This window comes from Haliotis rubra, unplaced genomic scaffold (assembly GCF_003918875.1).
Source record: "Haliotis rubra isolate DU_JTF1 unplaced genomic scaffold, ASM391887v1 Scf541, whole genome shotgun sequence".
NCBI classification, from domain to species: Eukaryota; Metazoa; Mollusca; class Gastropoda; order Lepetellida; family Haliotidae; genus Haliotis; species Haliotis rubra.
The window spans coordinates 188,362-216,328 of record NW_025767237.1 but is presented as its reverse complement, the minus strand read 5'-3'; the positions used below and the strand labels follow the sequence as shown (position 1 = coordinate 216,328).

Sequence of the window (27,967 nt, the reverse complement as noted above, 5' to 3'; positions counted from 1 at the left end):
AGTCAGTCTGCCCTAGACAGCTGTTATGCACAAGAGATAAAAAGGAGATTTTTTTCATGTTACTGTATGGTTGTAAATAACATGGTGTTTGGTGATAACTATTAGGTGAAATATAGTCTGCAGATACTATGTGAGATAGGTTCATTGTTGATGAATTCATAATACACTAAGTGGATTAATGGTTCGAGAAGCAACTATTGACATTTATTTCTGCCGTTGAAATATTTCTAGCATGTGATTCGGGAAAGCAGAACTTATAGTAAGTACTTGTAGCGTATGGAAATGAAAGGAAAAAACGAAATGAACATAACAAGGTTGTCTAGTGATTCAAAATCTTAAGAGGAAATGACTTCTTAGAAAGTCAGTGACTGGAATCCTGTCTACAGAGGTGATATTAACGCGTGCGCATTCTAACATTGTAGTCAGTTTGATTCAGAGCCGATGATTCATTATTTTCGTATTAAGAATAGAGTTTGTCAAGATGATGCTAATCGACTGTATAAAGAAGAAACACAACCCATCAATCTTCAAAAGGGTATTTCTGAACCGCAAAGTATATCTTTTAGTTGTTAAAGTACAATTGGAATTCGAAACCGCGGCAAGCACTTGTCCGCTTTGCCAATATGGCGTCGCTTCATAGTTGCGGTTGGATACGGAAGACGCTACTCTCTGTGCGAACTATTGTCATTAACGTCACATCTCTGTGTCTCAAAGATGAGTGGAATTAAGCAAGAGTTGTATCTAGACAACCGTTCGAGATTTCAGGTATGTGAATACAAGACTTAGCGGCATTACAGCAATATCGTAGTTACAATGGGTTTGTTTTCATTGGCAACCTAGGTTTTTTCTCAAGGGAATTCGTAATTGACTGTGGCAGTGAGGCTGTATCATCATGTTGATGCCACACTCCATACCATTATTTGGAAAATGCTCAGACTGAGAGTAGAGATATGTCTTTCTTGGCTGCCAGTGCTGTTACAGTGACCAATACCTTTTGTGACCAGGAGACTGTACACACTGAATGTTGAGAGCAACACATGCAATGTGCCTGATATGTGTCAGTCATGTTTGTTTCACGCTAGTGTACACGCTTGTGAGGGTGTTCCAATTTGAACATATATATCTGGAAAAAGCTCACGATTTCCACAAATGAATAAAATGCAATTGAGCTTGTTTGGGTAAATCTGATATAAAATAGTACTTATAAAAATAATACAACATATGTTATATTTATTATTTGGGATTACACTTTCTTAGTAATGTACAAATTCTAGTATTTTTTGGGTTGAGTCCCATCCGGGATTCGAACCCACATCCTCAGAGTCAGGCACCTAATCGCCAGCACACAAAGTCAGACGCCTAGTCAGGCGTCAGACGACTAGACCTCTAAGCCACCGGTGGCTTAGTGGTCTAGGCATCTGACTTTGTGTGCTGGCAATTAGGTGCCTGACTCTGAGGATGTGGGTTCGAATCCTGGATGGGACTCAACCCAAAAAAGTACTAGAATCTGTACTTACTACAAAAGTGTAATCCCAAATATAACATACTTATGTTACATTTGACCACTTTCTAAAATGGCAGTGTGTATTTCATAACAATAATACAATTTATAGAAATAATCTTACTAAAAGCTAAATACTTTTAATATGGACCAGAAGAAAGCAAGTAATTATTTGTTAACCAAAGATGTGTATTTTGATTAGTTTTAAAAGTAGAAATACCAAAAAATAGAGAAAAAGAAAAATCAGAAACTTTACAAATATTGCTTAAAGGTTCCATTCCATCGTTTGTTATATCTACTTATATCATGCTAATATCTGCATTTGCTGTTGCAGGAATTTGTTCTTTTTGGACTGAAGACTGCTTTTGGCATCTAATATGTCAATGAGTAAAAGTGCAATGTCTAATCCCAAGAACGATCAGGGTCCCTCTGAGGAGGATATCCTTGCACAACAAAGTGCGAGTCAAGCTTCAAACTATTTTGAGAAATTTGACCGCTATGACTGCCAGGAACTGTTGGCTCACTCGTCCACACACTGGATGTTGTCCAATGAGGACTTCCGGCTGCCAACAGACCCTCCCGTTGGACTCATCACAAGTATCAACCCTACAGGTTCAAATCACAGTGTGATTCTCTTCCCAGAAGATGCAGACGTTGCTGAGAATCAGCCTCTTGACTACCGGGAGCTGCACCAGATTGTAAAAGAACTGACCTATGGGATATTTGTTATGCACCAGACTCCGCTCATAGCTTTGGAGGCAAACTACGACAAAAGTACATCTTGCCAGCTTCCTCCAGCCTATCTGGACACTAAGGTGGGGCAGGTGCTGGTCAGTGTGGACTACATGTTGAAAGCGCTATGGCATGGTGCTTACATACCCAAAGATAAACGGATAAAGTTTTCTGAGCGATGGCGATCTAATTTGGATATTGATCCTAATGGGAACCCTGAAACAAAGAAGCCACTTCTGACAGAGTTTACTAGTGCTGGTAAGTATCCCTCACTTACGACTTGCCAGCCTTCACATGGGTAAGGACCTCTCACGACATACTTCATGAGGGGTGGTAAGTCAGTCTCATTGTGGTATGTGTTTATAATTATAAATATTTCTGAAGCAGGTTTGTTTTATGAAATCTGTGGAACATAACAAAGAAAAGTGGAAAACCACCTCTGAGAAGTTTTTTTTCACTCCATTATCAAATCCGTGGGTGATGGGACAGTAGTATCAGAAACATTGCAATTGCCTTGAAAACCCAACCTACTAGAATTCAAATTGATACTAATGTCAGTGCCATACTAGCCGAAAAACTAAAACAAACAGTTCCTGCATTGGTAGGTGGAAGAGTTGGTAAAACAACTTGTTTGAACAACTTATGGTGAACATGTCTTGCTTGCCATCCATTGTGGGTCCCTTACAACCATGAAAACAAATACGATTTGCAGCATAGTTTGCACTTTAACAGTCTGAGTTGTCTCCCCTTGATTGTTAGATGACAGGCATTGCTACAGATGCCAGGGCTTAATGAAAATATACGAATGTTTGTTTCTTACGTTTTAATTATGTCTAATCCCGATTATTGATGTTATGTTCAGAGTGTCCTCCAGCACCGTTGAATCCAATAATGAAATAGGTACCTCTTCCAGGTTTGATGGACATTACGAAAGATCCGGACTATTCCACAGCCTACGACAACCTTCCTGTAGAACAACCTGGCGACACAGACATGATTCAGGAGGGACGCTTCTTCATGAGTCATGTTGACGAGCTCACTATGAGAATGACATTTTCCCAGAATGCAGTCTCCCACCACAAGGACATGTTCATCGTGGATGCTGACTGGGCAGTGTCGAGTATTGTTAAACTGTTAGATGATCGCATTGATCACACGGGCTACGAGAGGATTAAAACACGACTTCAGCTTCATGAAGAAATGATCAAAACTGCATTGCCAAACAAACTTGAGATTAAACGACAAATTGAACTCCTAAAGTTTATTAGTTTCATGACTCCATTCCTGATTGGCCTGAAGAAGAGGATGCGGATACCCAACATCAACAGGTTGCTGCCTTCCATGGCAGGTGAGTTGCAGTAGAGTAGGACCAATGGTTTTGTTCACGGAGAAAATAATATGGACAAGAATATTGGTACTATTTCTGTTCAGTAGTTCTCACTGAATATTGTAAATCTTGCTTCTTCCTGATTGTCAGCTTTGTATCAATTGTTTGATTGTCTTCATTGTTTTGATTGTTTGAGATGTGACAGTGTCATCATTCCTTGTTCTAGATGTCACAGACATGTTTCAACAATACATTGCCAGAGATGATGTCTCTACTTGTAATCGAAAACCCATATTTACCTACGTTTCCCAGACTAAGATGTGTCATGGCTGATTAACTATGGTTGTATGAGAGAACTATTTCATGAACTGCAGCAGTAGATATCATAGTGTTGACTTCTGATCAAAATGAGTTCTCCTAAACCCTAAATGTTACAGGGGATGAGTGCCGCACGGAGAGAGACTTACCTCCCTGATCCTTGGTCAAGATTTCAAATGCAAAAACTTCTCATTTGGAAACCATTATTTTCATCTTCATGGAGGTGAGTGTTGAGAGATAAACGTTTTGAATATACATGGACCTACATTCCCTTTTTATGTGATATAACAGTAATAATGGTACAAGTGGCGTTAAACACAAAAGCCATGCACTTACCCATTCACTCACCCACTCACCTAGAACCACTAAGGCTGAATGGTGATTCTAGTGCAGGGCTCGACTTAAGAGATGTTAACATACTTGCACCAGGTGCAACCTAAGATAAAAAACGTAGTTGCACCAGCCAAATTCCAGTTGCAACGTAGTGTGTTTAAAACGTCAGAAGTTTCGGTGCACATACAAATATTTCTGTGATGTAGTACCCATGAAACCATAGCAACACGGAGACACAGCTGATATCTGTTTACAAAAGCTGTCATAGCCAAGTCGTGTCTATGGAATAGCAATGTTTCGGTGCCATAGCTATTCAAAGTTTAGAAGAAAAATGAGCTGACATATTTATGCTTATAATGTTAGATTGATCGTTGATTTATTTCTCAAAAATTGACTTGCACCTTGTGCAAGTTAGACTCATGACTATAGTTTGGCATGAAATGCATGTGGACCCGGTTTTTTTGTAAATATCTCTTCATCCAATGACCCGATCGATCTCAAACTGTGCAAGAGGATGTTTTGTCAGACAACCTAATCACATTGTAAATCACCGATTTTATGCATTTGTATTAAAGAATCTGTCTATGTAACTGTCAACAAAATAAACAGCAGAACGCAGAAGGCTTGCAGAGGGAGGGAGCCAATAACCTGTAACAGCGGTAGTGTTGGGTCATAAAGGTAAATGCACGTGCAGTTCATGATAGTTACCTGTGCACTGCACAGTGATAGACCATTTGGATCATTCACATTGACTTCTTCTAGCTGTCATCATGAAAGCTTATTCAGATGATGCTAAAAGTTTAATTAGCAATGTGTTTAATTTTTTTTAAAAAGAGAGCAAACGTAGCAAACCAATTTATAAGGTGTCGGATTACATGAAATGTATAACTTTTGCTCCTGGCATGAAAGAGAACATAGTGCTAAGAATTGTGAAAAATAAACCAACAACCAATAAACAAAACCTTGTACAAAAAGGCAGGCATACAAAGTTAGATTCTTTTGACATCAGGGTCATCAGCATAGCTGACCTACATTGACGAACGTTGACCTTTATGACCCAACACTGCCGCTGTTACAGGTCATTGGCTCCCTCCCTCTGCAAGCCTTCTGCGTTCTGCTGTTTATGTTGTTGACAGTTACATAGACAGATTCTTTAATACAAATGCATACGATCGGTGATTTACAATGTGATTAGGTTGTCTGACAAAACATCCACTTGCACAGTTTGAGATCGATTGGGTCATTGGATGAAGAGATATTTACAAAAAACCGGGTCCACATGCATTTCATGCCAAACTATAGGTTGCACTTTGTAATACTGGGTTGCACTTGTGCAAGTAACAAAGCACTAAATCGAGCCCTGCAATGTCAGCTTGCAGCTTGTCTAAAATAGTAATAAATGTAATGATTCAAACAGTCATTTCTTTGGTAATCTGATAAATATCACCTGGTTAGAAGTTTTGGATATCTACAGATATTCTCAGTTTGTATGCCTGTATGTCAAGGTCCTAATCTGTCTCATCTTGTACAAATTGATCTCAGAGATGAGTCAACCAAGTATTCCAGCTCCTGATCACTCATCCCAGTAGTCGCCTCTTTCACGACAAGCATTGTCGCTTAGTTAAGCCTCTTGCTTAGGACAAGCATGGGTTGCTGAAGACCTATTCTACCCCCGGATCTTCACGGGTCTGATCTTCAGTAACCCATGCTTGTCGTAAGAGGTGACTAACAGGATAGGGTGGTCAGGCTTGCTGACTTGGTTGACACATGTCATCGTATCCCAATTGTGTGGAAAGATGCTCATTATGTTGATCACTGGATTGTCTGGTGAAGACTCGATTATTTACAGACTGCCACCATATAGCTGGAATATTGCTGAGACTGGTGTAAAACTAAACTCACTCACTCACTACAGTTGAGTTGAGTTGGGCTTTACCTCACATCAGCATTATTCCAGCTCACTACAACCCGGCATCGTAGATTTATTTTGATTTGAATGACACAATGACACAATGTTTATACTAAGTAATCCCATATAGAGTTCTTCTTCTATGAAGTGATTGACTTCCCACTAGCTATGGCAGTGAATGGGTCCAGCATATTTATCACAATATCATGGAGATGTAATACTTGACAGGTGAAGTTTTTTATTGTGTTTTTAATATTGTAAATTGTAAATTGACAGAAATTCTGCAAAAATGAAGACTTGATGAATGTATCCAGACTTGATCACTGAAATGTATGGCCCAGACTTGATCACTGGATGGTATTGTCCGGACTGGATTATTGGATTGTATGGTCCAGACTGGATCATTGGATTGTATGGTCCAGACTTGATCATTGGATTGTATGGTATACACTTGATCATTGGATTGTATGGTCCAGACTTGATCACTGGATTGTATGGTCCTGACTTGATCACTGAATTGTATGGTCCAGACTGGATCACTGTATTGTATGGTCCAGATTTGATCATTGGATTGTATGGGCCAGACTTAATCACTGAATTGTATGGTCCAGACTTGATCACTGAAGTGAATGGGCCAGACTTGATCATTGGATTGTATGGTCCAGACTTGATCACTGAATTGTATGGTCCAGACTTGATCATTGGATTGTATGGTCCAGACTTAATCACTGAATTGTATGGTCCAGACTTGGTGACTGAATTGTATGGTCCAGACTTGATGACTGAATTGTATGGTCCAGACTTGATGACTGAATTGTATGGTCCAGACTTGATGACTGAATTGTATGGTCCAGACTTGATCACTGAATTGTATGGTCCTGACTTGATCATTGACTTTTATGGTCCAGACTAGATCACTGAATTGTATGGTCCAGGCTAGATTATTTACAAAGCCTGTCCTGAAGGTTTGATACTGCTGACGTTTAACAAATGTGTCGTTAAGCAAAACACAAACATGAGTGAGTGGGTTGGTGTGATGTCACTATCAGGAGTGTTTCTTACACCATGGTGTGTCTGCGTGAAACACAAAAAAACAGAGGTGATGTATGAGTTTACCACCAGAGACTGGTGTTGGTTTCAGGTATTCTGTTTGACCTTGAGACCTCCCCGATGGAGGAAGCTGGGAGGGAGTTCTCCATGTGCTATGATGCTGCCAGGTCAGAGGCCTTGACGCATCTCACCAAACTCCTGGAGCCAGACCATGTGTACCCAGAGCACACTGCCACCACCATGGCTGAGATCAATGGTAACAGGTAAGTTGTTGTATTGTACAGTTTCTTGTCCTCATGGTTTGGTAGACTGCCAGTTTTACCTGAAGTCATGGTGATGTGTTCTATAGAAATGATCCCTAGAAGTATGACTACGATTGCACAGATTTGTGCTTTGATTTGATTTTCTAATAATACTGACTTCAGTTTGCACTATGTTTCCATGCAGGTGTTAACTTGGTTTTACTTAATCATGGCACATATAAGATATTGAGATACATGTTGTATTGTGAGTCATGTATCAGGAAATAATCATAATATCAAGTCTTTTATATAATCTCTTAGAATTTTATAAGAACCTGTTTATGGATCTCAACTTCTATATTCTTTGTAAGATCATTTCAGGGCTACCTCTTGTCCATTCATCAGATGAACTCTGGCAAACAGGACAGTTATGAGAAAGCAATATCAATTTACCTTATGCTTTCCCAAACTTGTTTGAAATTTTACATTTTTTGACAAATCAAGTAAAAATGAATATTTGCTGCATCCATGGTACATGACCTGTCGGCATGTGGTGTGTTTGTACCAAGTATCACTGACAGACTAGTGAAACATTACATTCCTACACTGTTACACATGGTGTTTAACACATGTTAGTCAAGGTTTAAGGTGTCCAAGCCTACAGGAGCAGACATACCTCCAGGTCCAGAGGAACCTCCTGATGTCACACACTGGACATCTATTTGACCTGATAGTAACACACCATTGTATAACTTAAATATCATTTATTGTAGTGCTAACCCGACTGTGGATGAAACATGGATGTGTTGGGTAGTTACAACATCTTACATTATGATCAATGATGGTTGCTTAGATACCACGTGGTGGCGATCGAGCTGGAGACGTACTATGGACAGAACCCACACAAGCCCCTGTGGGTTCGCTCCTACTCGGAAGCCATTAGTGGACTGAAACCGAAGAAACTTCCCATCAATGACATCAACCTCCATGAACAGTTCAAGAAGTACTTTGGCTACAAGAAGGCCATTAAGTATAAGGTATGTCTGCCCACAGTACCTCATATGCTTTATATATATATCTTTGTTTTAAAGATGGGGTTTAATCGTTAGTGTGAAAGTATGTCATTGCTCCACGACTTCACCCACTCACTCACTACATGTCCCTCTAGTCACCAGTGTCGGGACTGAAGACAGCCGCCCAGCGTGGCCTTGTCGCCATGTTCATGACACTGTGTCGCAAGATGCCAGCATCCCGCCTGGGGAAGCAGGACGAGCATGGTTTGTCTCTCCTCCATCACGCTGCGCTGAACAACCGACCCCAGGTCATTGCCATCCTCCTCCTTCAGTCCATGGACGTCAATGTCCGCCGGAACAACATCCTGTCTACAGGTGAGTGCCTTGTGTCTATGCACACAAGTATGACTGTTAATCAGAATTATAGTATACATCAGTGTATGAAATAAGCCAAAAACCCAGCCAGACATCTGGGCTGGTAACTTCATAAACTTACCAGCCCAGAAGAGATTTAACCAGTCCTTCTTAAATCCTAAATAGGCAGTGCCAGTGGACATGTTATCTGAATATTTTTTTTTCAACCGTCTATCGGGCTGGCTAGCTGTAAAATTAGACTGTCTGGCAGAAATCTAGCCCGTCTCGGGCGGTCTGACGGGCCTTATTTCATACACTGTATACATGCTGAATATATATGCTGAATGCAATTATTCATCAACATTTAATGAGACATTCTTCTGTATCATTGCCAAATTTGAATTTGAATATAATGTTTATGAGTTTATTTAGACTGTAACCAGTCATTGTCCCAGATTAATCCTGGTTTAAGTGACAACCTTGTGAATATGGACACTGTTTAACTGGACATTTACTATTTGGTTGATTACTGATGTCGTGATGACTTGTTAACAGAGAGACATGCTTCAAAGTCCAGACTGGTAATTCTGGATGATGTTCATGAAAATGTTGCTGGATAAACAGGGGTTCACTGTACTCACATTGATTGGATTGTCTCAGAACATCTGTTCAGTTTACTCCTTTCTTTATTGCAACATAAGATGTGAACAGTCCAGAACACACAGGGCTCCAGGACCAGTAGTTCACCAGTAGTTCACCTTATATTGGGGGCATCTTCATGAAATATATTTAGTGTCATGTGTAAATGTTTCCAAAATCTACATGGTAATGCAGGATATATACCAGTAAAGAAGTTGTGGTGCTTAACAATTTTTCATGTGTATAAATGATGTAATACATGAACGTGTGGTGCCAAAATATAGAAGCGGGATTCTGCCCTCAAATGTTGTAGCTGGGGATTTAATTACAAGTTTTCTTCACATTTTTGCAATTATTTTTGAATTAATTCATTTGAGATCTCTTAATATACATAAGCAAATTTTGGATGAAATGAACAGAGCTTGATTCATCCAGATATGACTGTTGTACTGTGCCATCAGTTTGGATGGGTGTGTCCGACACAGCAATGTGTGTACATGGAATCTATATGCTATATCCCATTGTGTTTGTTGCCATGCCAACCAGGAGAGACCGAAAGTGAAGGTAACCATGGTGATGCTGTTAGTCAGCAAGGGGTCAACGCTGATCACCGCAACTATCCACAATCACTGCTGCTAAACATGTGTAATTATCACCGTGTGGATACACCCAAATGTTGCTGTCTCTACCTCGGCCCGCCCCTACTCCCCCTGCCTCTCCCTTCCATCCTCATCCACCCCAATCTACAATCCCCTTTTTCCCCTCCCATCTACTAAGCCTCCTACCCATCCACCTTTCCTTCCCAAACCGCCTTTAACTCTCACCACATTCCTTCTCCTCTCCCACCATCTCTGCCCCTTCTCTTGCCGTCAATTCTCCCATCTCCATCCCTCCCCTTTCTGTATTTGTACCGTATATTACTGTAGATAAGCTGACCCCCTAACTTGACCCTTAAAATCAGTGTCAAAATGGCATGTTACGTACATGAGCCGACCCCCTAGAATGGGGTCCTAATCGCGGCAAACTGGTAGTTACTGATAATTACAACTTCGGTCAGCATTATTCAGAGAATTCACAATCACATTGTGTCTACTCACGCCTAGAAATGAATTGTAGTTGACAGAAAATGGATAGTATATTTTGTTTCGCTTATTGTAGGTGGACGATCACATATCAACAAACTGGCTTGCTATTTTACCCCATTCCATGTGTGTACAACTTCCGCTTACCATGTTTGTGAGAGTACGTTTTTTGCTCCATCTGCAGTGGCACCAATTTCACATATTATCAACAATCATGAACTGATTACCGCTTCATTATCCATGGACCGTTAGTTTACAGTAACATTGGTGAAAACATGTGCAAATATAAACGGCATGTTTATTTCACCTCATGCCTGTCTTCATGCCATCTCTTCGTCCCCTACCATCCCTTTCCCTCCCCCTACCATCCCTTCCCCTACCACCTTCTTCCCTCTCCTTCCACCCCCATCCCTTCCTGTCCTCCATCCATTCCCTCTCTCCCCTCCTCCATCTCCATCCCTTCCTGTCCCCCATCCATTTCTTCACTGCCCTCCCCCCATCTCTTTCCCCTCCATCTCCCTCCCCGCCATCTCTTCCCTCCATCTCCCCCTTTCTTCTCCCATTCCCCTTCCCCATGCCATTTCTTCACTGCCCTAACCCCCAAATTCCTTTCTACCCTCCATCCGTTCCCCTTCCCCACCATCTCTTCCTCTCCTGAAGAAAATTCTTCTCAGTCATAGGATAATTTTTGCCAGGGGAATGACATTAACATGATTTAATTTTTCTGTATTTCATGTAAAGCCTTTGAAGACTAGAGTACATATTTACATATATAGGTCAATATTGATGCAACCTCCTGTCGTAATGACTTATTAATGTAGGACAAAACTCAGGTAGCTCTTAATGGTTTAATCACATTATATTGCATCTTTCTGCATGTATATATACGCTATGATCCAGTTGGCAACCACATACTTCACTATGACAAGTATGTAACGATAGTGTTCTAGGCTTCTTGTAGCTAGGAGTGACGGAATAGAAGCAGACATCACAGACCCCTTGAAGAGAGGGTCATAGGGCATGGTATAGTTTGCCAGTGTAGATTTGAGGGATGTAAGTATGGCATGTGTAATATTCCCCAGACTGGTGAGGATGAACCACCATATTTCACCTTGCCCTTCCCCACCGTAGATGAACAGAATGACCTTGACCTCACTCCCTGGCTTCACCGCATGTCGGTGTCACAGCTTTCGATGTCGTTGTGCTGCTGTTGCTGTTGTGTTGTATGGTGGAATTGGGGACGTTTCTCACAGATTGTCTTTTATTAAACAGTTTCTGATTTTCAGATCTTCCATCTTCTTAAGACAATTTCTTCCTTTTTTTCTGTATTTTTTTTAGAATTCAATGTACTTGCCAATGTTCAACAGTTCAGTTACAGTCCTATGGCATCATCGTATCTGCTGGTATTGTTATTAGGCAAATGATATTTGCTAACACAGTATGTATACAACTCTAAAGTTATCAAACAACACCTGATGTTTCACATGATTTTCCAGATAAACAATAATGGGTAAGAAGTACTAACTAGATGTATATATAAAATTGTGTGACCTATTCAAACTTTGACCATCCATTGAGATGACTAACAGGAAGGTGACTTCAGTCAGTCAGAAAGCAGCTTCCATGAGTTATATGAGTTCCATTAAACATTAGGCTTTAAAAATATTTTTTCTAAATTTGAAAACTGATGGGAAAAAAAATAAATAATTCTGGAATGACTAATATATGGCCGTGTTTGTATTTCCAGGCTGTGGAATGTCTGTTCCATGTCAAATGTTTATCCCACTGAAGCGAGACGTAGACTTTGATGCTTAACTTGTACAGCCTATAATAATCAGTCAGAATTTCTTGTGTCAACATTTCGAGGTTGCATGATTGTATGCAGTATCTGACTGTCACATTCCTGGACTGGTAAGCAATTCACTGACTAGTTGGATGAAAGGTTGTTCTGATACGACCAGTAGTGTGATGTCATTTTGTTTTGTGGTAGCAGGCCAGGAGATCTGATTTTAATGGTTGACGGTATCAGGTTGTGTGAATGTGACTTGCAACTACCAAGCTTTATATGGGAGTACTTCAAAAGTTTGTTGTTAGAAAACAATCCTATTATAAATACCTTAGGCATGGGGGTGGGAGTTTACTGGGTCTTTCAAGATTTGCAATGACAAATTAGAAGATAAAGCTACTCTGTTTTCAATTTTGCGGTCCTTTATCGTTGATTTAAGACCGCTAAATGTCATTTAAAAACCGAACGAGTTAGCGATGTTAACCTTTTTAACAGCTGTATGCAGTACAGATGTTTAAACACATGTGATAGTCTGTATAGCAACACTGATACAGGTCAACTAACTGTGAGAGCCAGATAAACTTACAGGTAAATGACTGGTTCCAAGCTTATTAATGCTAAACACTCATCAAGTGGCTGCTTACATCAGACAGTAGCAGGACGTGGGCCAGGTTTTAGGTGCTATAATCAGTGTATGAAATAAGCCCCAAACCCAGCCAGCCATCAGGGCGGGTTACCAGCCCAATATGGATTTAACCAGACCAGACACCAAGATATTGTGAATTTATATGAAAGATCTAATATTTTTACCAGATCATCAGACTTGCTAGCTGTAAATTTAGACCGTCCGTCGGAAATCTAGCCCGTCTCGGGCGGTCGGACGGCCTTATTTCATACATTGCTATAATTCATAAGTTGTATGGAGTTACATCCCTTGAATGGGCCAGGATCCTAAGTTGGCCTGATATACTACAGTATACTAGTATCAGATATATGTGGAAACTGACTGGTCCTTACCATGACATATTCCTGGGAACTACTCTATACCAGATATATTGGGAAACTGGCCTTTTATGTATTGTATTTCATCTTCAAGGAATAAGATCATGGTGGCCTATTTCACAGTGTTTTGATGTGTGAAGAGTTCTCAGAAGGAGCCATAACTCCCATTGCGATGTATTTATGACAGCTGAGAGTCTACTCTAGTCCGGTACACACAGTAATCCAACATAATACTCATGGAATGTTTACCACTTCTCAGCTCATTCCCTAAACATTAAACTTATATTTGCCCAATAAAGGTCACTAAACGTACACTTATTCAGTTCTGTATGAAAAGACATTTGACAGTTTAAAGGAGACTTAAGTCCACCAACAGTGACAGATATTGGGTACTTTTGAGCTCAACATCTTACATCTCCCGTTTGCTCACCTAGATGTTTTACATGTTTTACAATGTGCCTCACAATACACAGTTATGAGCCCTTACAGCGCAGTATACCTGTCAGATAGGATAGCCTATATATCATGTGAAGAGTCTAGAGACTTGGGAGAATATTTCAATATACTTCAAATATTGGGGAGGACGGAGCCTCAGGTAATTCACAAGGCCACCATGAACAACCCAGCTGCAGTATATTTCACAGGTAAAATGTATTTTACTGGAATGATTTAAAGAATATATAGGATGAGGCCTTGCAGACATTGGTAATGTTTGTTATAAATACATGTATTGCAATATTGAGGGTGACTGACACCTGTGTTTCAATATAGTTTCATATACACAGCGACGAGGTAAGACACATATATGTTGATTTTGAGTATGTGGAACCAAGGGGGACAGGAACATATTATAAAACTTTAAACCAATATTCCTTTTATTTTGTCAAATGGCTGTACAAAATTTACAAAGAAAATGGTTTAAGTGGGAACAACAAGAAACTGGGTGGAAAACTTTATTCTCACAATTTTGATTGAGAGATTAATTATGTTTTCAACAACGCCATTTTGTAATAATAGAGGTATTTTGTTCACTGTTGAAAATGATAATAGGAATTGTGATATCTTCCATTTGGTTCCACATTTCTATGTTTAATATTTTTTCAGCTAACAATTATGTAACTGTTTCACTTAATGTAATACAATATATATGTTATTTCAAGTTTATATTTCAATAACTGTTTTGAAACACTTACCTAAACATTGTGATACTGTGATAGCATGTGTACCTGTAACAAGGATCTGAGGACAGCACAATCACTGCATGGAAGGGGGCACTCTCCGATAATGTCTTGCACTGGGGAATGAAGGGCACCTGCGCCTTGTGACGAGGGACTGCAATGCACACATGCACAACACTGCACTGCATTAGTATATAACACATTCATTTCAATTTGATTTTGTCTTACTGATTGTAAATAGAATGACTTTATGTAACATTAAAAATAGTAATAGGACACTGACGTTATGTTCATATTTAATGAGGAACAATGTTGACATGAGAAGTAAAAATTCTATGGACCTAATGTTAGTAATATTAGTAGGTATCACAGAATACTGAATATGCTGGTAGTACAACATGTCAGTTATCTCCCCTTCCTTCTGTTGCCATGGAAATCTATGCATATCTGTTACAATATGTAACAGACAAGACGAAGGTGTTCATTCCATCTGCATCAAAGATTTTTCATTTTCATGTTTTAGTGCAATATGTCTGTAGATTGTTCTACAGTGCAGCCAAACCTGGATGTCCTTTCACCATGTTTTAACTCGAGTCACTAACCACAAAATCATATCATCTACATTAACCCACTTTGTGTGCTCATGTTTAACCAGTAATCCATTCAGGCAATCCAGAAGTGTTTGCAGAAACACAGGAAATACTAAAACTATATGAATTAACATAAACATTGATATGGGTAATAAAATTTGGAATTAATGTTTAATCCTGTTGATGTTAGCTAGTTAATTAGAACTACGTTTTGAAAAACAGAGTTAAACCACATTTCAGGTGATCACAATCAGTGATGTAAGCTTTTTCTGATGTGTATATGAACTGTTGTATGTAGCTAGCATCTTTACACAGGTCCGACAGCTCTGCATGTGGCTGCCCGGTGTGGGGCCCTTGACGCTGTATCATGTCTTCTGTCCAACTATGCCAATATCCTGGCGACTGACCAAGATGGCTGGGCCCCCATTCATCATGCTGCCTTCTTTGACCATGAATCCATCATCAAACTGATGATACGCAAAAACACTGGGCTCCTCGAACTGACCACCAAGAATGAGTAAGTTGATCCGTGTTAAAACTTTGATGGCAATCAGGCCCTTAGACCTGGTGGTGATATGACGTGTTATACAATGTTCGTTTGTGATTTTGCAAAATAGCTTAAGGCCAGACCAATTTTATTTCCTGTTTTACGGATTTTTGTCAGGAGGGAAAAAAATATTCCTTTTGCATACTAAAAGTATTTTATTTTTGGCAAGTTATGAAGTGTATATGGGGCAAAAAATAATCAACAATTTTTGGGGGGTAAGTTTACATTCTTTGCCAATAAAAACATGAGGATTTTATTTTTGGAGTGGGGAAAATTCATTTGTATGTTTTTCTTATTCTTGAAAAAAATACGACCAGCGGATCCGTAAAACAAGAAATAAAATTGGTCTGGCCTAATGAGGTGATAACCCAATATAAGGGTTTGATCTAACACAATATTATGGGTTAATCTGGATTAATAGATTGCATTTTGGCAATTAGCAGGGATTAAAGGTTTTGGTTATAAGGGTAGAATAAGCAATGTCACAAGTCAGTTGACATTGGTTCCAGGATGCGGTCATCCCCTCTTCTGCTGGCGGCAAGTTCTGGCGCCCTGTCAGCAGTGCAGTGTCTCATCCTGCTCGGCTCTGACATTACCAAGACGGACGGGGACAACAATGGCATGGTGAACCTGGCAGCACTGCGGTTCCACACCAACATCCTGGAGTACCTGATCGAGTGGAGCCACCCTGACGTCCCTGTGTGGGAGATCCTTGTGGGTAGGTGGCCAACAGAGGTCATGTCGTCAATCAGTCACACACCCATCTACTTATCCTTGTTGGTAGGTGTCCAACAGAGGTCATGTCGTCAATCAGTCACACACCCATCTACTTATCCTTGTTGGTAGGTGTCCAACAGAGGTCATGTCGTCAATCAGTCACACACCCATCTACTTATCCTTGTTGGTAGGTGTCCAACAGAGGTCATGTCGTCAATCAGTCACACACCCATCTACTTATCCTTGTTGGTAGGTGGCCAACAGAGGTCATGTCGTCAATCAGTCACACACCCATCTACTTATCCTTGTGGGTAGGTGTCCAACAGAGGTCATGTCGTCAATCAGTCACACATCCATCTACTTATCCTTGTGGGTAGGTGTCCAACAGAGGTCATGTCGTCAATCAGTCACACACCCATCTACTTATCCTTGTGGGTAGGTGTCCAACAGAGGTCATGTCGTCAATCAGTCACACACCCATCTACTTATCCTTGTGGGTAGGTGGCCAACAGAGGTCATGTCGTCAATCAGTCACACACCCATCTACTTATCCTTGTGGGTAGGTAGAGTGGCCAACAGAATCAGTCATGTCTACTTATCCTTGTCAATCAGTCACACATCCATCTACTTATCCTTGTGGGTAGGTGGCCAACAGAGGTCATGTCGTCAATCAGTCACACACCCATCTACTTATCCTTGTGGGTAGGTGGCCAACAGAGGTCATGTCGTCAATCAGTCACACACCCATCTACTTATCCTTGTGGGTAGGTGGCCAACAGAGGTCATGTCGTCAACTTGAATCAGTCACACACCCATCTACTTATCCTTGTGGGTAGGTGGCCAACAGAGGTCATGTCGTCAACTTGAATCAGTCACACACCCATCTACTTGGGTTACGAGGTGACACGCAGAGGCTGACCAAGAGTGAAGTAGCAGAAGAAACTGGACTGTAACATTTATATGGACCTAGAATGATATATGGCCTATTAATCTACATTCTTGAATCCACAATAGTGTTGGAAGCAGGGTTTGAGCCAAATAGGTATGAAAACTGGGGCATGTCATAATATTGCACAAAAGTCAGCAGGGAAAGGCTTCATCCCTCTTATAAAGATACAGCCAGGCTTTGAGAAACTGCACCATCCAGAAATTTTTGAAATGACTGAGCTTGCCATTGTCATGTACCCAACAGGGGGAGATAACCCTAGTTATAGTTCAAATCTTAGCACTTCATATTTTACTATTGCTTTGATTACTATTGCTTCAATCTTTTGCTGTTGCTCACAATTACTGCAAATATATTTACAACAATGTCTACTAGAATTACTGTGAGATAATTGCCAGGCATTCATCATTCATTATTACAAATATATTCCAACTAATCCAATATATCAGCCATGTCACATGTACGATTCATATCTTATGTTCATTCCCTTCATAATCTTTTTCCTATGTGTCAGCCATGTTGAACTCGGAGTCCTTGATGAAGAAGGACAGTGCTGTGAAGTGTCTGGAGGTTCTGTCTACATCCAAGGAGGATCACTGGAAGGCCATCTTGAATGCAGGTCAGTTTAGACGGGTACCATTTATCTAGGATCTGAAATGCTATATATATGCCCTAAAGCAGGCAATGGTGCTGCACAATAATTCTTGCTGGCTTGTATCTTCAATTCAGGTTCTATTAATAATTTCTGAGGTGTTTTTATCTGATGTTTGCTTTAACCTAACCATGTTTCACGGCTCGCAAGAAGTTTTAAAGGGATTAAAATAACACTGGCAATTAACAGATTCGTTTTTGAAAGCATGAAATGACGTGATTGGTTTGTTGTTTTCTTATGTAGATGGCCTGAATCAACCGACATTTAAGTTTCTCCCTTAGGCCAGACAAATTTTATTTCTTGTTTTACGGATCCGCCGGTCGTATTTTTTCAAGAATAAGAACAAAAAATAGAAGTTAATTTACCCTGCTCAAAAAATAAACTCCTAATGTTTATATTGACCAAAAATGTAAACTTACAAGAAAAAATGTTTTGATTGTTTTTTGCCCCATATACATATATTCATAAATTGCCAAAAGTAAAATACTTTTAATATTCAGAAGGAATATTACTTTGAATGGTGATTTTATTTTTTATTTTTTTCCCTCCTGCCTTTAGGTTTTCTGAGGACAAAAAATCTGTAAAACAAGAAATATAATTGGTCTGGCCTTATTATAATTCTATCTGTCTTTTCACTGCAACATGACTATGAAATCCTGTCTGTAGGAGGCGTTCTGGCCCTAGTGAACTTGTTGAACCTGAATAACGAGGAGGTTCAGTCGGTCGCTGCATCAGTGCTGTGTAACATCTCCGAACAAGATGACATCAGGCTGGCTCTCACCACTTCAAATGCTGGACCAATCCTCATTCAGCTTCTCAGTTCCCCAGTGGACGATATCCAATCACGAGCTGCCATAATTCTCTCTGACCTGGCATGTGTCCAAGGCAACCAGGAAGTCATTGCAGAGAATGATGGAATTCCCCCTCTGGTGAATCTCTTGGACTCGGAGTTGGAAGATGTGCTGGTGAATGCTGTGAACGCAATCCGGGTGTTGTGTGTTCGGAACCCGCCCAACCAGACAGCTGTGGCAGAGTGTGGGGGCATCGAGCCTCTCATTGAGTTCCTGTCTGTTGACTCAGGTGAGGAGCTGGGCATACCTGGGCTTTGTTCTAACATTACAGTTCATCCATGCTCACTGTTAAACAGTTGCTCAGGTGGGTGAGTTTTGTGTCAGTATGACCTGTTACAACATGGTTAAAGGGGAAAGGTAGCATAGTGTATAAAGCATGGACACATCTCGCCGATAATCTGGGTCTGATGCCCAATATGTGTGAAACAACTATGATGTAATTCTCCACCCAATCACTTCTTGAATGTACATGTACAATGTCAGGAAACAGTCTGTACAATCTGGCTCAGTATGACCCTCACTGGAGAAGGTTAACATGGTTCACTTTGTCTTTGTCTTGTAGAGACTCTACAAGCAGCTACTGCTGCAGCCATTGCTGCCATGACAACGGGTCATCAGGAGAACCAGGATGCCATCATGGCCGAAAGAGCAGCTAAGTAAGTCTGTTGTTGATGTTATGAGCTGTTTAGTCTATTGGTCCTCCATGTCAGAGTATATTGTCAGAATACCTACCATTAGAGTTTCCAGGTTACAATAGGTCCCCCACAATGTATCCTTGCTGTAACCTGCAACAAGATGGTTGTGGAGACTAGGTGACTGGGTTCCTTGCCTGTCATTGTACCCAGATGATGTCCCTGAATGGCCTGGAATACAGCTGTACAATTGCTGAGTGAGGCACAGTTAAAACAACAAACATGCATGATATCAGCTGACCATTACCAGCAAGGACAAGAAGGATCTGGTGTAATTGTGTCAAAGTTGGCTGTGTTTGAAGTTGCAACCATGACCAGATAGCAATACAACATGACTGATAAACAGCTAATCTGTACTTTACTGTTCTTATTACTTCAACAAAATTTGCTTTGAAGTAATAATTAGTTGAAGCTTGATGCTCAGCTGACCTGGGTGCTCTGAAGTATTCTGGCCATGCTGAATATACCACCCGAACCTGCCCTCCTCTAGTTCTGATGTTTCTGCTATCACATGACACGGACTGCCACAAAGTGAGAGGGAACATGGTGGCCTAGTATACCAGGAACATCTTGATTACGTGTTGTCACTATTGGTTTATTCAGTGACATGTGCACGGGAATAAAGCCCAATCTCATCAATGGCAACATGACTGACAGATTGTTGGCCATATATGAAGTTTGTTACAATTGACAATTGTGATAGAAATATGTCACAGTTCTTGCGAGGGTTTAAGTACTAGTATAGTGTAGCAGATGCAGAAAGATGTAGGTATGTACAGTGGGTATCTCCAAATAATGATAAATATATTGTACCATGGAACAAAGAAGTCTTACCTGAGACAGCAGTGATGGATTCAGTATGAGATGACTGTTTGTGCAGGCCGCTGGTGGAACTGATCAAGCTGAACCGGAACGTGACAGTCCAGGTGAAGGCTGCGAGTGCGCTAGGAGGCTCTGGCCGACAATAACTCCGAGAGTCAGGCCGAGTTCCTAGCACTAGATGCTCCTAAGGCACTGCTCCGGTTGCTGAAGGTGAGCAGCTAATATCTTCTTTTCTGATGCTTTTCTGATATTCCTAGTATGATATGAGTGAGTGAGTTTGGTTTGGTAGGCAATAGTCGAGTTGAGATATTGCAGTGTTGACCAAGAAAACACAAATAAACAACTTCTACAGTGAATTAAACAATATTGATGCTCATTGCCATCTTCCATAATAAATACTTACCTTGGAAGAAATCTGGACATCTTAACATTATACATAGATAGCCATCTTCCATAATAAATACTTACCTTGGAAGAAATCTGGTCATCTTAACATTATACATACATAGCCATCTTCCATAATAAATACTTACCTTGGAAGAAATCTGGACATCTTAACATTATACATAGATAGCCATCTTCCATAATAAATACTTACCTTGGAAGAAATCTGGTCATCTTAACATTATACATACATAGCCATCTTCCATAATAAATACTTACCTTGGAAGAAATCTGGACATCTTAACATTATACATACATAGCCATCTCCCTTAATAAATACTTACCTTGGAAGAAATCTGGACATCTTAACATTATACATAGATAGCCATCTTCCATAATAAATACTTACCTTGGAAGAAATCTGGACATCTTAACATTATACATACATAGCCATCTTCCATAATAAATACTTACCTTGGAAGACCTGGACATCTTAACATTATATACAGCTCACTATTCATAGTGATGAGACAGGTTTTTAATCATCCAAACTTGCTGATGCTAGTGTCTTTACAGTGAACCAATTCTAATCATTTTAGTCTGTGATCACATATTGTCATACTGTATGTTACAGAATATCAACATAGAAGTTCGAGAGCAGGGAGCCTGTGCCTTGTGGGCGTTGGCCGGACATACCAAGACTCAACAGAAGAACATTGCACAGCGGATCGGCATACCACACATCATCCAGATGCTCCTGGAGCCCACGGAGAAACTACTCTATGTCGGTAGGTACAGATAGTCAACTATCACTGCTCTATGTTGGTAGGTGCAGATAGTCAACTATCACTGCTCTATGTCGGTAGGTACAGATAGTCAACTATCACTGCTCTATGTTGGTAGGTGCAGATAGTCAACTATCACTGCTCTATGTTGGTAGGTGCAGATAGTCAACTATCACTGCTCTATGTCGGTAGGTACAGATAGTCAACTATCACTGCTCTATGTCGGTAGGTACAGATAGTCAACTATCACTGCTCTATGTTGGTAGGTGCAGATAGTCAACTATCACTGCTCTATGTTGGTAGGTGCAGATAGTCAACTATCACTGCTCTATGTTGGTAGGTGCAGATAGTCAACTATCACTGCTCTATAGGTCGGTAGGTACAGATAGTCAACTATCACTGCTCTATCTTGGTCGTAGGGCTACAACGGATAGTCAACTATCACATGCTCTATGTTTGGTGGATTGTCTGGTCCAGATAGTCAACTATCACTGCTCTATGTTGGTAGGTGCAGATAGTCAACTATCACTGCTCTATGTTGGTAGGTGCAGATAGTCAACTATCACTGCTCTATGTTGGTAGGTACAGATAGTCAACTATCACTGCTCTATGTTGGTAGGTGCAGATAGTCAACTATCACTGCTCTATGTTGGTAGGTGCAGATAGTCAACTATCACTGCTCTATGTCGGTAGGTACAGATAGTCAACTATCACTGCTCTATGTTGGTAGGTGCAGATAGTCAACTATCACTGCTCTATGTTGGTAGGTGCAGATAGTCAACTATCACTGCTCTATGTTGGTAGGTGCAGATAGTCAACTATCACTACTCTATGTTGGTAGGTGCAGATAGTCAACTATCACTGCTCTATGTTGGTAGGTGCAGATAGTCAACTATCACTGCTCTATGTTGGTAGGTGCAGATAGTCAACTATCACTGCTCTATGTTGGTAGGTGCAGATAGTCAACTATCACTGCTCTATGTTGGTAGGTGCAGATAGTCAACTATCACTACTCTATGTCGGTAGGTGCAGATAGTCAACTATCACTGCTCTATGTTGGTAGGTGCAGATAGTCAACTGTCACTGATCTATGATAAATTCCCCCAAAGGTTGTATGACATAGTGTTCCCTGTTGGTCAGCGTTGCAGTGTAACAATCTATTGCCCACAGGATGTATGACATCTATTGCCTTGGGGAGAGAGAGTATGGAGAATCAGAATGCCCTGGCTAAAGCTGATGCATTCCAGCAACTTGTCCGTCTGCTGCGCTCCAACAAGACGTCTGACCGGGTGCTGCTCATGGTGATCAAGGTGCTGGGAACACTCTGTGTCGGTGAGAATACCATGTTTGTTTATTTATTTGAAAGATGGTGTAGGCTTGGGCAGATATTGATCCTAAAAGTTGTTAAAAATCAGTTCACTCATCTGACTGACATTTAGACATTTTAAATGTAATGTCCCAGACATTCTTGGAGAGCTGGTTTGTACATCTTGATGATAGTACCGAGACACTGGTATATATTATGATCATCATCTTAATACAGATTGTGTATTTGGCAGCTGTAGGAATAGGAAATTGAACTAACAATTGACTTTCCAGAGAAAATGTTCCTTAGCTTAGGGTCCGAGAGCTGTGGTGTCATCACAGTCTTGAGATTACCCTACATCATGGTTTGATTGTAGGATACTCTGGGCATTGAGTAACAGGGCTAAACTGATCCTGGCAAACACATACAGTTGAGCTGACCTGCTCACCCTAACTTTCTCCATCTCGGGTGTCCACCTGTAGTTTTCTGATGAGAATAAGGTGTAATCTACTTTAAAAGGTGGAAGGTTGACTTGTGAAATTATTCTGATACCTGACACTCAAAACATCTCTTTTGTATGATTCAGTATCTGAGTAAAATGTGAAAATATTAGCCACTAATTGAAGTTTTTCTTGAGCCATGACACTGTGTTAAGTAAATTGCTTTGTCTCTTCCATGAACAAAAACATGTAGATCTTTAGACAATTCTGTGTGATACTCAAGAACTCAGATCATATTTGTTAATATTCTATTTCTCACATATTGAGATGGATGTGTCCAGCTGGCTTGCTGGAGTCCCAGTCACTGTCCCCCCCTGGATTGTTGCTGCGTACACCATCCTGACTCACTCACTCGCTCTCAGTTCCATGGTGTGAGGACTATTATCATGTAAACTGATTTCATGCAAGGAAGGCATCTTCAATAAACACCATGTGTGATAATTTTTTTCAGTGGATTCTCCGGAAATTTGGGGTAGAGGTTAATTTTTGTCATGCTATGACAAGTGTAAATAATTAGCCCTAAATATAGCTGATTTTTGTTTATCCTCAAAGGCATGACCCTTGTCTATTATTCAAGTTTTAGTGAATAACTCATGCATCGTACATCAATTGGTTTAGCCTGGAATGAGTCACAGTACAGTATTCTGTCTTGCACATACAGCACACTTTACTGAAATGAATGTCAGTACTGTTCAAGTTTGTCCAAGTTGCAACTTGGAAATCACCATATCATATTCTTCGTAGTATTTCCTTACCATAAATAGTAGGTTACTGCACACCTATATTCTTTTAGCGCTTAAGCATTAAACAAATGTAGGGGAGACATTTCTTGGCAAATGCTGGTTTGACCCTCAGGGGAGACCACTCTCTCTATTTTTGCAGAGTTCCATTTAGTACCATTGTCAAGGCTGTTGAGGCAGGTGTAGGTGACCGAGTAGTGCACAATTGTATGGTTGTTCTCCTTATCAGGAAGTTTGTGGTAAACAGAGCATGTTCTATATGTGTTATATCGCTATATCACTATAGCTGGAATATTGCTGACTATGGTATTTTTCCATATACTTACAGTTACCATAGAAACTCACTAATTTGTGCAGGAATGTGAGCTCTGCGCAGTGTTGGTCTCAAGCCAGTTAGGGTAGCTTGCTGCAGACCTTCAGATGCACTGTGTTGACGATATGGAATAGGTTTTTGTGCCTGCCGCTCTAACTTTATGCACTCTACTCCTGTCAGTCAGCATGTCGTGCATGTTCAGCATAATGAAACTCTAAATGTTATAAATGAGTTGATGCAAATTCATCATCATGTTAGTTTGAAAGAGTATAAATATTTTAAATCCAGTAAGAATTTGGTGGATCTTGTGTTACAGCTAATGTTGATTTTATGTATGACTTAATGCAGATGACTTTATAACTGTTAGCAGCAGAAGACATTTCAGAGTTAGAGGTTCAGCTAGATTATTTATGGCATTAGATAAGGAGTAAGTTTAGGAAACAAAACTTTCACCCATGTATATATTGTCTCCTTTTAACTGAACATTGTTGACATAGATTGAGCTGACTGTTATGTCTCCCAGGTGTGGCCAATCGCAATAATAAGCTGACACAGCGAAAAATCGCAGAGGAAGGAGGGATCCCCATCTTGGTCCAGATCTTGCTGTCTCCTCCCACTGAAGAGATCCAGGTGGAGGTTGCCCACTCACTGGCTTGTGTGGTGCTCAGTAACCATGACAACCAGGAGAAGCTACAAGATGAGCAAGGCTTCAAGTTTGACATCCTCCTTGATTTGCTGAAGTCCAGCTCAGAGGTGAGTCAGTCGATGAATATCATAGTTTCTTGTATGCTCTAATTGCAGTCAGAAAAGTGTATTTTAAAGGGATGTTCATCTCATTTTGTACAGATTTGGTTTGGTTGTTAATTATTTATTCATTGTCCAAGGTACTGACTTGGCACCATATGGACTTCTCTTGGTTTGTAAGAATTTCACTTTTGTTAGTTTACTCTCAAGCCTCGTACAGATGGGGATTTGAAGAAAGTCAGTTATTGACATTCAGAGTGGTTTTTTTCACCATAATAGAAATGTCAGCTACGTTTTATAGGTGTCTACGGTTTGTTTATGTATAGGACAAACTATTTTGCATCTTGTAAAACTTTGACCGAATCCTAGGCTAGAGAAGGGGAGCTAATTCAGTTTGGTCCATGTTTTAGGAGATTCGCCTCAAGGCAGGCATGGCTCTCACAACATTTGCCTTCAACAACACGCCGCAGCAGTTTGCCATCCGGGAGGCAGGAGGCATCAAGTTCTCTGTGTTCGAACCTTTCATCAAGTCAGAGGATGAGTATTACCAGTGTTCAGCAGCATTCCAGGTAACCATGACAACCATTCTGTTCTTGTTATTCTTCATTATTCTTCCCAAAGATACTTAGATTACACTACTTGTTAAACAATCTCAGTATCTGTATGGATATTCCATAGTTCTTCAAGACCTAATTATTGTCTCTTCTTGGGGCCTTGTCGGCAGAATATGTTGTCAGTACCTCATGGTTGACTCCAGAGATCACTACTGTTAGGGGAGTATCTATTTTACATGATTTTTTACCAATTTTTAAAATCTCTCTGTCTTTGTCATTCCACTGCATCACTTCTTCATGCAGATCGTGGTTCTGGCTCGTGTCATTGTCGATCAAGACCAAGTCCTCCTCACAGCAAGAGGGATAACTCAGTTGGTGAAGAAACTGACATCAGAGGATGATAACACTGTTGTCATAGCAGCCAGTCTGCTGTCCAGCCTTGCACACACACGCGCAGGCATTCCTGACGCCATGATAACCACCGGTGCCATAGAACTCCTTGTGGAACGTCTGTGGTCCAAGAATGACCTTGTCCGCAATGCAGTGGCTGTGGCCTTAGGGTACTTGACGTACAACAAGACGGCTGCCCGGGACCTCCTGTCCAAGTGTCGGCGAGAAGGGATCTTGTACAAACAGCTCATGGCTAATATTGGCAATGATCCTCGCATTAGCCAGGAATTTGTAGACGACTTCAGACGGGCCAAGATTGTTGGGCTTCCCAGTCAATGGTGAGTTTGTTGGAGAGGTGTAAGAATGTATATCACCCTTTGGAGCATTTGTAGAACAATCTGCAGCTTTAGTACTATTGTTACAATTACTCTGCCTGGATACACAGGCTTTGCACAAATTGGCCAAAATGACATTGCATCAGGATCAAATCTTCCTTATCAAATGAGGATACACAGATGGCTTAGTTGTTTAATGTATGTCAGTTCTATGTGCTGAGTTGCATCTTCAAGGCATTCCAAATATATATGATCGTTTGTCTTCCAACAAGGCAACACTCTGTGACACTGTCAATCTGTGACACTGTCTATCACGACTCTCTGTAAAGCTGTCTACAAACAACATTAGTCTACAAACAACATTCTGTAACACTGTCTACAAATTGTAGGGTATAAGCATCAGGTATCAGTATGGTGACATTTATTTTAGTTCATGTTTTTCCATAATAAAGTTCCTACGCTCTACAGAGCCCATATCAATGTAATGATACGAAGCACAGCGGTACCAAGTAATGATCAATATGTCTGTTTGTGCAGCCTGGAGATATCCAGCATGGGCCTCCATTCCCGAGCGTCCTCGCGGCCACGGACCACTCAGTCTGGCGGGCGGCTCAACTCACAAGGTGGCTACAACCGCATCAAGTCAGCTCCTCCGTATGTACATCAGAGGAAGTCTGTGACCAGCGGTGCTGCTAAACCTGCAGACGAATCTGGACGCAAATCAACACTCTCAACACGTCCATCAACCAGCTCTACTCGAATCACCGAGAACAGTGGTAGTTTCAAAACACAACTTAAGTCATGGAAAAAGAACTAGAATCTACTCAGTCTTTGAAATGCAACTTCAAAGTATCGGAACTATACCCTACTCTCCTGTCAACTAGCTTTACTCGTTGTACTCAAAGAGTGATACCATCAAGACACAACCTGAAGATATTGTAAGTAAGTTCCACGTGATGTATACTAGTGTGATAATGATGGCCAGTCTAGAGCGTCGTAAGCTATCTTCCCGGGGCAGATGTGACTCTGCCTATTGAGTTGAAAGATGACTGTAGGCTAATACTGTCAGTACTGGTTTGCCACTTTGTTCTGTGATACTGAGGACATTCTGAGGAACATATCGTGTCCTGTGAGACGTATGTTGAAGTAATCTTGCCATATGGACCCCCAGTACTGTTCACCATGGTGACATCTCAATAGGTAAACAAAGCGCACCTGCCTACATTACGAGCTGACTACTGACTCGGGACAGGTGTGGAGGTGGATTACAGCGTCCCGAGCTGGATAGGCCATGTCTTGTGTCATGTGACTAGCAACAGTTACAAACATGATGAACTTGTAGACTGGAGTATGGATTGTTCCTCCCCACAATCAGCCAGCTGGGAGATGCAGCAGGGTACAGCGATGGTGTCATGGTGGAGGGCGTGACAATCATTGTGGATGGTGTCATGGTGGAGGGCGTGACATTCATTGTGGATGGCATCATGGTGGAGGGCATGACATTCATTGTGGATGGTGTCATGGTGGAGGGCGTGACATTCATTGTGGATGGCGTCATGGTGGAGGGCGTGACATTCATTGTGGATGGCGTCATGGTGGAGGGCGTGACATTCATTGTGGATGGTGTCATGGT

The 27,967-nt window shown here is 40.8% G+C and overlaps 1 protein-coding gene and 1 pseudogene across 1 annotated transcript; one reads left to right on the top strand and one right to left on the bottom strand.

Annotated features, from left to right (window-relative positions):
• Positions 1-631: 631 nt before the first annotated feature.
• Positions 632-27,967, top strand: LOC124253471 (ankyrin and armadillo repeat-containing protein-like). The gene is given in 22 exon segments (XM_046687256.1): positions 632-765; positions 1,836-2,491; positions 3,147-3,581; positions 3,998-4,030; positions 4,033-4,101; positions 7,262-7,433; positions 8,266-8,449; positions 8,581-8,800; positions 9,965-10,164; positions 15,359-15,573; positions 16,113-16,321; positions 17,781-17,885; positions 18,585-18,998; positions 19,332-19,425; positions 20,342-20,408; positions 20,410-20,493; positions 21,302-21,455; positions 22,623-22,784; positions 24,835-25,064; positions 25,466-25,624; positions 25,913-26,337; positions 26,872-27,967. Coding segments are annotated over 21 exon segments (4,524 nt in total). The 5' UTR covers positions 632-765; positions 1,836-1,878; the 3' UTR covers positions 27,152-27,967.
• LOC124253499 lies at positions 7,408-7,544 on the bottom strand (annotated as a pseudogene).